At 34.4% G+C, this 16,190-nt stretch overlaps 1 protein-coding gene across 2 annotated transcripts in view; it reads right to left on the bottom strand.

Annotated features, from left to right (window-relative positions):
• Nucleotides 1-15,137, bottom strand: part of GALNT13 (polypeptide N-acetylgalactosaminyltransferase 13) — a 440,766-nt gene extending 425,629 nt beyond the window's left edge. The window contains exon 1 of one of the 2 annotated variants that reach the window (XM_019628472.1): nt 14,892-15,137. In XM_019628472.1, coding sequence (XP_019484017.1) covers nt 14,892-15,033 — 142 coding nt within the window. In that variant the 5' untranslated portion in view covers nt 15,034-15,137. The remainder of the gene's footprint in view (nt 1-14,891) is intronic. The other variant, XM_019628471.1, reaches the window with a different exon arrangement.
• Between the last annotated feature and the right edge of the window lie 1,053 nt (nt 15,138-16,190).

The raw sequence follows: 16,190 nt of genomic DNA, 5'->3' as shown, positions 1-16,190 counted from the left end.
CCCCCAGTTCCCCAAAAAAAAAAAAAAAAAAAAGACAACAGTGTTTTTTGTATGATATTTGGCGGGGGGGAAAGTGGGGCAGAGGATTGAGGGAGGGGGGTTGTCACTTTGAGGGATAAAAAGTATAACTATTGCACTGTGTTGTACACCTGAAACTAATTGAAAAAAATTTGTATTTCACAATAAAAATAAAAAAGACAAGAGTGTTTTGGGGGACACACTGAAAGTTCCCGAGCCAAGACTATAACTATATCCTTCTTCTCTAGTATAGAGCAGTCTGAAACCTGTCAATTGTTTCTTTCATAAGCTAATATAAAATTTAATAATCAAAGTAATTGAGCTCTAGAATATAATTTAAAAGACAAATTCATGGAATCAAATAAATAGCTCATATAAAGACCTTGGTAAATATAAAGATTTCCTACATGTTAAATTTAACATTACAAATTGTCAATGAGAAAAAGATACACATGTCATAGTGAATATTTATCGAAAAATTACATCCTCATAATTAAGCTAAAATAAAATATGTATGGGTGAAATCATTCATTGTGCAGCAAAATTTAAAAATAGAAAAACTCAATGAATTTGATATTACAAGGACCTCTCAGTTCAGTCCTGAATAGGTTTTTTTTTTCCCCAAATGCAGCCTGAAGTTTATATTTATTTTCCTGTCCCTATGGAGTTTACTTGTAGCACTAACTGTGTCACAGTCTAGAAAGAGAATTTTATCACCACACAGATTCTGTATTTGCTTAATGAATTCTACAATATCTAATATACCACATCCTATAAACCAAACTTACATTTTTCTTTAGATTTCAAAAATCTGGACATAAAGTCAGCATATTCTTATACTCAACATTTAATGGTAAAATTTAAATTACCAAAAAATTTACCAAAAAATTACCAAAAATAAGTACAAAATGTAAGAAATTGTGAAAAAATAAAAAAAGAGAATTTGTGATTAGAAAGTACTCTAATTAGCAAACATATTTTAAGTTAAATTATAAATATTGTGATGAGATAAGTATTCTCATTTAGTGATGATAAGATGTAAAGATTAACAGGCTTTCCAAGAAGTCATTAGGAATATCTATCAAGAGCCTTTTAAAAATACATATGCCTTTAAAAAACAAGTCCAATCACCAAGAATCTAGCCAAAGAATATATGTAATCAGCAACATTTTCAAAGATAATTTTGTAAAAATGTGTATAACATTATTTAGTGGTAAAAATTAGAAGTAATCTACATAAAAATTAATGAAAAGTAATTATAGAAATTATAGTACATATATATGGTAGAATGTTATGCAGCCATTAAAACCATGTTTTGAAAGAATATTTCATGCAGGACAAAGTAGTCATGCTATATTGATTGAAAAATTAAAATGTTAAATTTCATTTTAGTATAATGCCATTTATGGGTGGAATTCTAGGTTATTTTTCTTTTTTACTTTTATTTGTATTTAAATTTTTTCTAAATTAAATATTAATTTTATTATCAAGAAAATAAATAGTAATTTTGTTTTCAATCATAATAAATTGCATTAGATTTTTCATTTCCTTTCAAGTCAAAATGTCTAAAGAGATTTGATTAGTAAAATTTGGATACTTTTCAAGTTATGTAAAAAATTTTACATCAATTACAAAACATATGCAATGAATTCCAGAAAGTAAACTCAAATCTTTACAACCAAATCATTTATACAAGCAACAGAAAAATTTATAGGTGCATACTGAAAAATATTACAAGAAAATGTCATTCTTATTTCTAAAATCCATTCTTCAAACAACAAATGTTTCTGGAACAGCTGGGTTTTTATTTTGAGACAAAAAAAATTATCTTTGACTCTCTTTACACCATATAGAAAAATCTTAAAACCTAACATCATGAAAACAGAAAAAAACTTTATAATTTTGGTCAAGGCAAAGAATTTTTAAATAGGACACCAAAAGAACAATCAAAGAAAAAATTGTTATATTGGACTTAATCAAAATTAAAAACCTCTCCTCTTTGAAAGATACCATTTAAAAAAATTTTAAAAACAAGCCATAAACAAACCATTATAAAATAGGCAAAAACAAACAAACAAAAAAACCCATAAATAAATTAAAAAATAGCCAAAATTTTGACATACATTACATAAAGGAAGAGAATATTGTCCAAAAAGCATGAAAAGATGTTCAATATTAGTAGTTATCAAGACATGCAAATTAAAACCACAATGAGATATCATTACAAACTCACTAAAATGGCTAAAATTAAAAACGCTGGCTATGACGTGTTGGCCAGGATGTGGAGTAACTAGATATCTCCTACTTTGCTGATGGGAATAGCAAATAGTCTAACAACTTGGAAAAACAGACTGGCAGTATCTTATGAAATGAAAATACACTCAGCATTTGACTTAACACTACCACTCCTTGATAGTCACTCAAGAGTTGTGAAAACATATATCCACACAAAGATGTATATACAAATATAGCAGCTTTATTCACAACAGCCATGGATAGAACAGCCATGTCCATCAACAGGCTGAAAAGATAAACATACACATATAATAGAAAACTTCTCAGCAGATGAATCAATGATACACTCAACATCATGAATCTCAAAGCCCTCATGGTGATTAAAAGTAGCTGCACACACAAGAGTTCATAGTGTACATTTCCATTCATCAGGTTTTCTGTAACAGGCAAAACTAATCAATAGTCACAAAAACCAGATCAGTGGTTGTCTGGGGCTAGAGTGGAGGAACTGACTCCATAGAGGTATAAGGGAACATTTCAGGGGGGGATCATCATTGTGAGGTGGGATTCATTTGTCAGAACTCATCAAACTTTACACTTAAGTTGGAGCATTACAATATCACATTACAACATCATACCTCAATAAAATTTATTTTAAAATAACACTTTTTTTATTAAAGTTTATTGGGGTAACAATTGTTAGTAAAGTTACATAGGTTTCAGGTGTACAATTCTGTAATACATCATCTATGTATCACATTGTGTGTTCACCGCCCAGAATCAGTTCTCCTTCCATCATCAGCATATATTTGATTCCATTTACCCTCACCTACCACTCCCCTCCCCTATGCTAAGAGAAATAAGTCAGACAGAAAAAGTCAAGAGCCATATGATTTCACTGCTACACTGTGTGATATAAAACTGAAAGCAACAAAGGAAAATACTGTCTCTTAACCAGCTACTACCTTCAATCATCCCCAAAGCTATACTTTCACACAGCCTTACTTATTGACTATGGAACCTATTCTAAAATTGCATCATCTTATTCTTGGTAATTTTCTGTTTTGAGTTTTCATTTTTAAAACTTTCCAATATTATTTTCATATATTCATTTTCCATAATCTCCATTTTCCCTTCTTCTTTATACTGATGAACTAAATAGGCCACATACCTACATCCTTTTCAAAACCCCTCAATCTAACTTTAATAAATGTTTCTGCGTGTCCTCTATGTATTGATTCATTCCACAAATCCCATATGATATGGCTGCTCCAACTAGAGCTCGCTTGAATGATAGCACTACCACAGTGATCTTATATGCCTCTGCATCACATAGACAGTGTACAAATGCAACACAGGGAAGATTCTGAAGGAGAAAAGATAGTGCTTGTCTATATACTTGCCAATTTGGGCTGTAAATCAAATTATATGGGCCATACAAATTGGTAGTCACGGGGATGTGAAATACAGTATGGAGAATATAAAAACAATGTTGTGGGCCGGCCGAGTGGCGCGATGGTTAAGAACTGGCTTGGGACACCAGAGGGCTCCGGTTCAGATCCCACATATGAGGGCCAGTGACACTGCCCTCTACAGCTAAGATGCTGAACAACAGCTCAGGAGCTGGGCTGCCGAGAGTCGCCGTCGACGGCGCAGGCTGCAGCCCCTGTGGCAGTGGGTTGCCTTGGGCTACCGTGTGTAGCCAGCAGCCAGCGTGAGCGGCCAGCAGCCGCAGTGAACGGCCATCCAGAAGCCGCGACTGATCTGCCTCGCCCGGGAAGAGCGCAATGATGGTGCCAACTTGGGCCAGTGAAGCAACGTCCTCCACAACTAGACTGAAGAACAAAACGACAGCAACTTGTCTGTTCCCCTTCCCCCAATTCCCCAGCACTGTTCCCATCCCTCCAATTCCCCAGTAAAAATCTTTAAAAACAAAACAAAACAACAAAAAAACAATGTTGTATAGATTCTGTAGGGTGCCAGATGGGTACTGGACTTCTCAGGGGGATTACTCCATAGATTGTGTAGATGCCTGGTCATTGTGCTGCACACCTGAAGCTGATATAGAATAATATTGAAGGTCAGGTATAATTATATATTATATAGTCAATGATATAGTAATAGCTATATACAATGTCAGAGGAGCAGCAGACTAGGAGGGGTGTTATCACTTCGCAAGAGGTATAAATGTCTAATCATTGTGTTGTTTTATATACCTAAAACCATTAAAACATAAAAATTAAAAAAAATTATATGGGCCAATAAAGGATAAAAGAAAAAGTTTCAATTATGTGTGTAAATAACATCAACACCAATAAAAACTTTTGCCATGATAATTATTTCAAGTTTCTTAATCATCAGCCCAAACTGGATACTCAATAATCATGAGAACATTCACAAAATGCCACACATTCATTTTTCATTCATTCAACAATTGGTAGTTGAGCACCTAGTATGAGGCATGCATGGTTTTAGGTGTTGAGGACAAAAGTGGACAAAACTGATAAAAATTCTACCTTAGCCAGTTTTCTCCACTGCAACAGTGCACCTTAGTGATAATGATTTCCAAAGGTTAGAAATCCAATTTGTCCTCCCTATTTTATAAGTGGGCTATTTGGTAAATAGTTTTATGCCCAACTCTCTACTCAATCAACTCTAGTCTTCATGGAATTGAAAATTAGATCATGCCCCCAAAAGACAGATATGGTTTTACTGAATTTTTTCTCCTTATTTAATATATTGTCTCTCTGACATTTCATTCATATCATTCTGTATTCCTTTCTCCCCTTCTAAACATGAAAACAGGAACATGTCTTCTTTATCTTTATATCCTCAGTTCTGACACAGATCAAGCACTCAAATATTTGCTCATGAATTGTCTCAGCTTATTTAAAACTAATTAAAATTCTGAGTATGTACTTACTTTTTTAAACAACATCTAAACTCGGTTTTACAAAGGGGAAAACTTTCTTGTCCCTACCAATTAATTTGTCTTGGAAATCAATTTAAATGATTTAATATTCCATTTAGTTACCATCTAATTCAAGTGGTTTTAATTAATAAATCAAACTTTAATGTCTGAGTCTTTATTTAAATAAAGATAAAAATATCTTAGTGCAATTGCCTTGCATGTATAATAAGCAGCATTGCATTCTCCTTCTAAATTGCAGCTGATCGTCAAGAGATCTTTCCTTTTCCAGAAACCTTCACTGGTTCCCCATTTCCTAGAGAACAAAGTTAAACCTTCCTTTCCTTAGCACTCAGAATCCTTTAAAAACTGTCTTTATCCTAACTTTCAACCTAAAAATCTAGAAATCCCTTTTATATCTGATCCTGCTCCAATCAACCAACTCACTGAACTCTCATATCCTTATTTTGGAAAAGGCAATAGCTTTCTCTTTCCTTTTGATATCTACTTCCTCCCAATTTTCCATATAATTCATATACAAGACCTTTCACAATAGTTTATTTGAGATCTCTTGTATAGCAGCCACAACTTCCTGTTTCATAATGTGTTTTTTTATGTATACACCAGGCATGTATACACCAGACCTCTACTGGACTGTATGATTCTTGAAGATATATGTTGTATTTGATTAAACTCTGTATATTTCATAATACCTACCCCAGTACTTTTATTTAATAAATGGATGAAAAAATCATATCAATTGTTCTTATTAAGCTTTGAAAAATGCAATGCTACTACTATTCACAACTTTTAACTATTCTAAGACTTTAGGGGCTTGGCCCCAAAGGAACCTGCTGAGAAAAACCTAAATCAATTAGTATGCTGTAGAGACTCAATAAATGCAAAATTACTAAGGTCTGAAATAAGGGATGGTGAGACTATAGCGTACGTTCCTCCTAAGTTATATTAAATAAGACATGCTTTACACAAGGTCAGTTATCCAGAAATATCCTTCTTTGTTATCCAGGAATATCCCTATTTGTGTAAATATTTCATAAATAATATATAAATGTTATCATTACTCTGCCTAAAGGGAGTCTAGGCACACTTGAGCCAGTTCAAAGTCTGGGCTCAAAAGTCTGACAAACCAGACTATGAGTCCTTTCATCCCTGTGCCAGTTTTGTGACCTTGAAAATTTTAATTAACCTTTCTAGGTCTCAGTTTCTCATACGTAAATGAGGATAATAATAGTACCTACCTTCCATGCTACTTCGAGAATTAATCAAAATTATGTATATTAAGAACCTAACACAGTAAACCCAATAATTGTTCATTATTACAATATTTTTTTATTTCTCACATTGATATACTTTTGTGGACTGGCAGAGAGATCAGAGTGAATTATGAATAATAGTATGAAAGGACAAAGCAAATATCAAAGGTCAAAATTTTATAAGGCCTGCTAATATTTGAACACTATTTATAGACTTCATTGAAAATTATATGGGAAATATATCCCCTTAATCCAAGTTGACTGGGTTTATATGTCCCACTTTTTATATGACTATGAATTTTACCATCTGAAAATTTCAGCAGTCATCATCATTTATTCAGGGCAATTTCAATACTGACAATGCATTTTAATCAATCAATCACACTCTTCTACCTCCTTGCCTCCAAAAGGTAAAGCCATATTAAAAAAAAAAATCAAGGAAAATCTGGTATTAGTTTTAACAGTGTGATTCACCAGTTTTCAGTTTCCTATCATACCTGCACACTGGAATTTTCTCCAAAATTAATCAAACAAAACAACAAACATTCACTGTTTAATAAATGAGTCCATTGCTAGTTGTTAATCTTATGAGGAGATAATTTAGAAAGAAACAAAAGAAAAGGCTGACGCAATAGCCCATCATCAAAAATCCAAGAGAGCAAGGCTACTTGTGTCCCCAGATTTATGAGAAGGGGCCACTTAGTTTCCCAGACAAGACCAAGGGAAAGATGGAGGTATGGAATTGAGGTTACCAGTTAGGAATTCCACTCATTTTCTTGATTTCCCCCAATTCAGAGCAGCAGTGGGAGAGTCTTGAGGGACACAAATGAATAAGGGTAACTTTGTAGGAGCTTAAATGCCAGATAAGGTAATACTGTTTTATAATAAATTTGCAACTCAAAGCGTCCCTAGGAAACACTTTCCTGGCTGGAGTTTATATATCCATTCACCAGGGAGATCTGGTAGGGCCTAGGGTGTCTCTGAGAGTGAAGACAAAACCCTCAGTTTAAGTTTTCAGGATATGCCCCCCCATATTCTGAATAAAAGCATGATAAATAAAATTCCACTGCAAACCGCATTTATTGATGACCAAGTCCTTTACTGAACTTACAGTATAATAACCAAACTCTACTCTATTGGTTGTTAAAATTCTGGCACTACTCCTTAACCTCACCATGAAATAACAGAAGATATACCAATTGTTCTCTCTATTCTCAATTCCTGGCACAGAGCTGCTATAACTCTTGAAATTTCCTAAGTGATAAGAGCACTAGGAGCATCTTTTGTTCTAATATTTGGTCTTTGACTTTGGTTCCTGACACAGAGCTCCTAAATCCCTAAGAATTCTGTGGGTGACAAAAGTGTCTTTTGTTTGAATGTGGCAACTCTTAGCAGGCTCCTGGATGGTGGCTGGTCACCAGAAAGACCAAGCCATGACTAGAAGCTTGAAACTTTCACCCCCACCCTGAAGCTCCAGGAAGTGGAAGGGGCCGGAGATCGAGCTAATGATCAATCATGTCTATGTAATAAAACCTCCATAAAAATTCCAAAAGTATGGGGTTCAGAGAGCTTCTGGGTTGATTAATGCATTTACATGACAAGAGGGTGGCACACCCCAACTTCTTGGGACAGAAGCTCCTCCATTTAGGACCCTTTGAACCTCACCCTGTGTAGTACTTCATCTGACTGTTCACCCATATTGTTAACTATATCCTTTATAATAAACTGGCAAACATAAGTTTTCCAAATTCTGTGAACATTCAAGCAAACATTATCAAACACACAGAGTAGGTCACGGGAACCACGATTTACAAGGGGTCAGTCAGAAGTACAGGTGAAACCCTGGTACTTGCAACTGGTGCCTAGGGTGAGGGCAGTCTTCCCGGACTGAGTCCTTAACTCATAGGATCTGATGTGAACTCCAGGTAAATGGTGTCAGAATTGTAGGACACTCAGCTGATGTCTCAGAGCTTTGATGTAGGAAAAACCCACATGTCTGGTGTTAGACGCGTTTGTGTGTATGAGTAAAGGAGAAACACAGAATTGCTTTCCCATTCATTCACTCTGCCTCTGTTTCCTCACATGTAAAAGAAGAAGAATGTCCCCTTCACAGATTTTTCAGGGAGGAAAATTTATTGAGTTAACATTTGTAAACAATTAGTTCACAGCTTATAATTACGGTTATTATCATTATTGGGCAATGCACTTATCTTCATTTACATAGAAGCAGCAATTTTTTTCTTAGGTATTTTCCCTTTTTCAAGGTGAGGGGCGAAGAAAATTTCATTTCGTTTCCCAAATATGTGTAATATGTTCAAGATTCAGGATCAGGTAGAGAAAGGTAGGATCCTTCCCTTCTTAAATATCATAAACTTATATGCATTCCGTCCTCTGTGAGGATGAGCAGGCCCTTTTGTTGTTTCTAAGCAGACCTCTTCCCAGCATGTCACTTGTATGTCATCTCTTCTCATATCAGACTACACATTATCTTTGGACTGGCCAAAAGCTAAATACTAAAAGAGTTCACTTCCCATAGCTTTATTGTAAAATATAATAATAAAAAAATTTTTTTAAACCCTAGAAACATATAGTGCTTCATTTGGAGACCAGCATATATATTTTTTTAATTAAAGTTTATTGAGGTGACAATGATTAGTAAAATTATATAGGTTTCAAGTGTACAATTCTATAATACATCATCTATATACCACCTTGTGTGTTCACCACCCAGAATTCACTTCTCCTTCCATCACCAGCATAATTTTTTAAAAAACCATGACTCATTCATTTCAGTTTATGGATGGTAATGGAGGCCCAGGGAGATTCATTTACTTGCCTGAGGCACAGGCCCTCAGTGGGGGAGCCAGGAATAGGCTCTGAAACCTGCCACACAGCCTCAAATGGCCCCACTGTGTGGCGGTGTCCTGCAGCAGCACTCATCTTTCTAAATCCTATTCTCTCAAATGTCTATTCCAACTCTTCCAACTTGGGAGTAGCAGCACTTAGCATTCCATAATAGATAGGAGTTAGAAATACCCTCCAGCGTATTATAGTTCTAGGTGGCCCCAGAGTGGCACAAAGGAGTTAACCTGCTCCTCTAACTAGGACTTACATTACCAAAAAGCAATTTTTAAAGAAATAGAAAAAGGAGTTCATGGGTCTGTTTCTAATATTAGAGAATGTCTCATGCTCCCATAAAGTCCTTGAAATAATCTTTTTTTTTACAGCATCATCAATAATCGAAAGATAAAATTATCATGCTGATTCAGTAACAAAGATTCCATTATATTACATACACTCCATTTAATAGAGAAGAATATAACCCATTTTAGATAAAAAGTGTTCATAAAAGTGATTGTTTTTAAGTTTGATATTTAGAGTTTAATAATGTGGCCAACTTCCTACAGAACAATTCCACTCAGTTGCCTAACAGGTGTCTCAAACTCAACAGGTCTAAAATAAACTCAGTGTCTACCCACCTATCATCTCCTCCTACACACTCTCCTCTTTCAGGAACTTGATTGAGTCAAATAATGCCCGGTAAGAAACCCAAGACTTGTCCTTGACACTTCCGTCTCCTACACCTGTCAGAGACAGTCAAACATCCAGCTCTCTTCCTCCCGTATCTCCAATACCTCCTTATTTTACCCACTCCTTTCATACCTCACTGCCACTTCTCTGCTTAAAGAGGCATCACTTCCTCCCATACAGAATTCAAGAAATGCTGTCACGGCTTCCTGCCCAGCCTCCCTGAATTCAATCCATTCTCATTGAATCCATAGTCATCTTTCCATAAGGCAAGTGTGAGCGTGTTTGCTCTGTCTTTTAAACCCATTTTGTGGCTTCCCAATTTTTAAATCCATTCAGTGGCTATTATTCATTCTTTTAGTTACCCATATTATATAATAGACACATCAAACCCACATATAAAAGCAAATCTAGGCCCCTAGTATTGACCCACATTCAGCAAAAATGTTTACATCCATCCCGTAGTCCTATCTCCCTCCACACATGACAATCAGGATCTTAAATCCCATATTCATAATTAGACTTGCTTGTTTTATATAAAGTCTTGTTGCATTGCTATATATTCCCAAAATGTATGTTTGTAAATGTTAGTCACTTTTAGCTTTTAAAACTGTACCATGTTGTATGTCATCTTTGAGGGACATAACTTTTATACTTAACCTACTATTATAACATCAATATTAATTCATACCAGTGCAAGTTGCTATACTTCATTCATTTTGACCCCTATATGCAAATCCCTTACGTTGATATATCACTATTCATTCATCAAGGCTTCTATTGATGGGCCTATGGATTGTTTTCTGCTTTTATTTTTATGAACAGTAGTGCTATGAAATATTTGTATAGGTGGAGACACTGTCTTGAGCGTTGAGTTCTGAACAAATGTTCAGATTTCAGAAATAATGCCAAACTAACTGCTGTCTGAAGTTATTACAAAAATGTGGAGATGCATCATCTCTAACAATTGGTATTTTCAGCCTTTTTAATTTTTGTCAAATGAATGGATATAAATATATAATTAGAGCCTCAGTCGGCATTTCCCTGATCACAACTGATGTTAAATATTTCTTCATAATTTCCTTTACTATGTGTGTTCTCTTTTCTAAGAAGTGTTTATTCACATCTGTTGTCATTTTTTCCTATTGAACTATTTGGGCTTTTCTTATTAATAATAGAAGCTATTGTTATACATTTGACAATAATCTTCAGTTGCATATTTATTAAAGATCTACAGTTTGTAATTTCTCTTTTTTCTTTCTTTAAGTTATATTAGAATGAACCAACTTTCTCGATTTTAATACAGTAAAATGTACCAATACTTTCTTTTATGTTCAAATTTTCCTCTGTAGTGTTTTAGAATTTTTCTTTAATTCAAGGCCTTACAGATGCCTAAATTTTTTTATTAAAGTTTATTGGGGTGACAATGTTTAGTAAAGTTACATAGGTTTCAAGCATACAACTCTGTAATACATCATCTGTATATCATATTGTGTGCTTGCTACAAGTTTTGATTTCTTTTTTGACATTAATACATCCAAAGTTTATCTTGGTTTGTGACATGAGATAGACATCCCATTTTATCTGTTTTCCACATGGATTACTGTTTTATTTTCAGCTCCATTTATTGAGCCCTTTCTTTCCCCCACTGATGTGCAGTGCTCCCTCTGTCATATACTGAATGTTCCAAACATGTGTGAGTCTACTAGGGTCTGTGTTCTGCTTCCTTGGGCAATCTGTCTACCCTTTGTGTCCATTTATGCTAACACTAGAGTCTTAATTACTCTAATTTTGTAAGACCTCTATAGTTTTCTCCTGCAGAAGTGTCCTGGGTATCCTGTAATTTTATCGTTTCATAAAAACGTTAGTATTTTCTTCTTTAACTAGCTATTTCCTACTTTAATGTTTTAGATTTCAGCTTAAATGCCACAGCCTCTGTGAAATTTTATTTAATACCCTAGATCCATTGTCCTCTACTCAGAGCATCCCTCTCCTCATTCTAATACCTGTTTACTTGTAATAATTTCTAAATTACATTCTTACAAAGACAGAGAGAGAGAGAGAGAGAGAGAGAGAGAGAGAGAGAGAGAGAGAGAGAGAGGTTTACTTTGTTATTGACTATAAGCTCATGACAGTAGTTACCTCAGTTTCCTTATCCAGATCTTACTACATAAGTCACTTAACAAATAAAATTTTTAAGAGTTACTTCCTCCTTTGAGATCTCACCCAGAATAACCCCTCCTCTTTGCCCCCTGCCATGGACCCCATTCACCCTGGACAGCAAAGCCTGGTGGGGCCTCATTCAAACCTTTCAGGCACATTCTCAACATTGAACAGATATTGATAAAGGATTACTGTGAGCCAATAGTCCATTGAGGGATTTGTGCACATGGTCTCATTTAATTCTTAAGCAACCCTGTGAAGCAGGAACTATTTGCCTCTAAGGCTCTCATTTTAAGTGAGAACATTAAGGTTTTGTTCAGGAATTTGCCAGAAGTCATACATCAAGTTCAGGGGGTCAGAGGCAAGAACCAGGTTGCTCAACAAAGCCTGGAATTTTAACTTTGTAGTCCCCTTGTTATACCAGCTGTGACTCAAGTGTCTTGATGCTTATGCTTAGGATTTGTTTTTCTTTGCCCATTACTGGGCTATTTTCCTTTCTTTTTTAATTGAGATACAATTGATGCATAACATCGTGTAACTTTAAGGTATACAATGTGTTGCTTTGATTGGCACTTAAGTAATTGATAATTCAATGAATAAATTAATGAACAGTTCTCAAAAATTAATTCAGATATATGCTAATATTAAGCATTAAAAGTTGTTTAAGATTTAAAACTAGAAGTGATCTTAGAAACCACTCAGTCAAAACCCTGTGTTTTAATAATGGACACAAAGGTCCAGAAAGATCAACTATTTTTTTTTTAAGTCAAAAGGCCTGTCTTTAGTATATTTAGAATACGAACATTTCAGTCAAGTGAATTTTGCACAGCATCATCTGCCTGTAAATAAAATATATTTTAAATACATGGCACAAATTCCTAAATGAAGTAATATTCTGACATAATAAGTAGAGATAGAAAATATAATTTAAACTCTAAAGTCTATTTTACTTATTCAAGGCAAACATTAATGTATAATATTAAGCAGGTCTTAAAAATAAAGACAATATAGTTTAATTTACAATTTAAGTCCAAGGACAAATTACTATTTTTGCCTTGCATCATTAAATTTTACATTTTTAGATTTAAGACTGAGCATCAAGGACTTAAATCAGTAAAACTGTACTATTTTTGTTACTTATAGAAAAAAAGGCTGTTGCAATTTTGCTGAATCAGATTATAACATTTTTGTGGGTGTGTGTGACCAATCTAGATGTCTCCATTCAACAAATGACAAATTGATCATTCCAAACTGATGTGATCCATCAAAACACATTTCCACTGTCAGCTAAGAAGCAGCTCAACTGATTCTAACAAAGAAGAGACGACTGATTTATTCTGGGATTTTAACCAAAGATCAGCAAATCTACCTCCATGTTCATTTATTAAAAGCTGATGGATTCATAATGTTCTTCTCTTTGAATAGTTACAGTATAAAGATATAAAAAATTCACACACACTACCTAAATGGGTCTCAGCTCAGTCACTTCCAAAGTATTTTTTCTATTCTTTGAACTAGTCAAAACTACAGTGAGAAAGTTTTGAAACTGGAATATAATCAGAATTTCTCAAATTGAGCAAGAGCATGATTGAAATCTAAAGCAAACTCAATATATCCAAAACAATCTTTTAACAAAAATTAATTTTTGGAAATGCTCTTCTGTTTCCCTAAATCCCATACAACCAGATAGTATCAATGAAATTCTGTTTAGTACCATATTTTGATTAATAAATAACTTAAAAAATATCTGTAACACTAAAAGCAGATTACATTCATTATATAAATGCAAATCTCAAGTCAGTAATTTAGAGTCACTCTTCCCAAAGGTACAAACCTTTCAACTGGGACTCAAAGTTGATCTTTTGTTATATTTATGAAGAAAGATTTTGTTAAACAAATAATTAATGTAAACTAGATTTCAAGAAAAAAAATGTTTAATTCAATGAGACTAAAACTAATTTTAAGCATTTTTAAGTAGTTTACAAGCACTCATTTACTAGGAATATTTCAAAAGTCTACTTACAGATCCAGAAGTCAACAAAAAGCATAGAGAAAATTATTTGGAATAACTAACTATAGGAAAGAAATCTCTATAACTTCACTTAATGAACCCCCATTTAAACATATTTGTTTCTTTAGAATTCACTCTTATCTAGTCATTGAAACTGGTCCCTAAAGAGGTAAATATTGAGTTAAAGTGACTTTATAATATACTTGAAATTATCTTTTGTCCTTAACATACAGCAGCAGTCTAATGGCCCACAGGCTGAATTTAGCCACCATCTGTTTCGTTTAAAAAAGTGTTTGTTTGTTTGTTTGCTGGTTGTATATTGGGTGGGTCTTTGGGGGAATCATGTGCAATTATATTTTGCTACACTGTCCCCCATCTGACTTTAGGAAGTTTTCCTCTGTACGTTATGTGCTTCGTCCCTAAGGGCTTTTGCTTCTGCAAGCTTCAGTTTAAAATCCTGTCCAATTTGAATATTCTCTAAATTATTTTTTCCATACAGTTACAACACGTAGGAATTTTAGAATTGGAAGGTACCTTAGAGGTTAGCTCACTCTTCTCCTTTCTTCCTACAACATACTGAAGCCAAGAAAAGCAGAGTAGCTTTCCCATGGATAAGTGTACATGAATAGTTCGGCCAAAATGCTCTTCTAACTCAAAAAGTTTAACCATGCCGTATGTTGAAGTTTCGAGTTTTGTCATGAGTCACCACCCTTCTCATCTGTTTAAAAGTAACATTTGCTTCATAAGCACTTACCCCTGAGGGCAGGTAGCAGGGATCTCTCCTTCTTGTCATCACACTTGTTGCATTCACTGAAGTACAGGAGTAGGAACACATCAACCAGAACCCACATCAGCGAAGTGGCTAGAACCACCTTGCAGTAAACAAACCTCCTCATGTCTTTCCTGGATTTCTAGTTAACACATAGATCGAAGACAGATGCTACTATAATAAATCCAAGCCACAGGGGTGAACTTCAAGAGAAGAGTAGAATGCATCCCACTGCATTAAAAAAGAAGAAGAAAAGAAGATCCCATTAACACAGAGTTTCTTTTGTGTAAAGGAGCTTTAACATGAAATACATGACTTACGTAATGTTCCCATATATATCAGCACTCGGCCTCCAATTCAGAATTAAAAGTGCAAACAAATGAAAATTGGAAGCAAGCCAGGTGGCTAAAATTTGAACCGCTACACCTAAATCTGCCAACTACTCTGCTGGACCCTTGACAATTATTTCTTCAAGTTGTACTGTCCTGTCGTAATGTCTGTACAGCACCAGGTTGCCAAATAGTGCAGCTCTGAATTTACCCTACTTCAGCACTTTCGAGGAGCCAATACTGCTGAAACAGAAATCATCCTGCGATACAATATATTACAGTGGCTAAGAGCTGGCCTTGGTCTATTCACTTTGGGAGCTTTTCTAAACCTCAGTTTTCCCATCTATAAAATGAGAATAACAGTGCCAAACCTAAAGATTTATTATGAGGACAAAGTATGATAATGCTTGTAAACCATCTTGGAGAACACAAGTTATTAATATTGAGCTATAGAAAAAAAATGTCAGATTCTCAAAAAAGGCAATTATACGAAATAAGTCATCAGTCGTTAAGCCTTGAAAACGCCATCTAGTCTGCACAGAAAGAGTTGTTTATTTTAGAATAGACAGCATACATTAAAAAATTATCAGAGAAGAAATAACATATTAGCATAAAGTGACATGGAAAAACCAGAGTAAAAATTCTAAAAGGCATAACAAAGACACGTGCACAATTGAAAGATATTCAAAGTAAGTATAGGACTAACACCGTATACATATTTGCTTTATTTACACTACACAGGAAAATAAGAAGCTGGTTAATTCATTGCTATCTGTACAGTAAATATATCAAACCAAAAATATTTCCATATCATTTGTTACATTTAAAATAACATCACCTGAAGTATAAATTTGTTGATGTGAATAACTAACATAGTTTTGACAGATATTTGGGGAGAACAGCTATTAAATACAAAGGTAATCAGAATATTTCATAAACATTTGTCTCAAAATAA

This window comes from Hipposideros armiger, unplaced genomic scaffold, assembly GCF_001890085.2.
Source record: "Hipposideros armiger isolate ML-2016 unplaced genomic scaffold, ASM189008v1 scaffold_794, whole genome shotgun sequence".
In the NCBI taxonomy this organism is placed as follows: Eukaryota; Metazoa; Chordata; class Mammalia; order Chiroptera; family Hipposideridae; genus Hipposideros; species Hipposideros armiger.
This window is presented reverse-complemented; position numbering and strand designations above follow the sequence as displayed.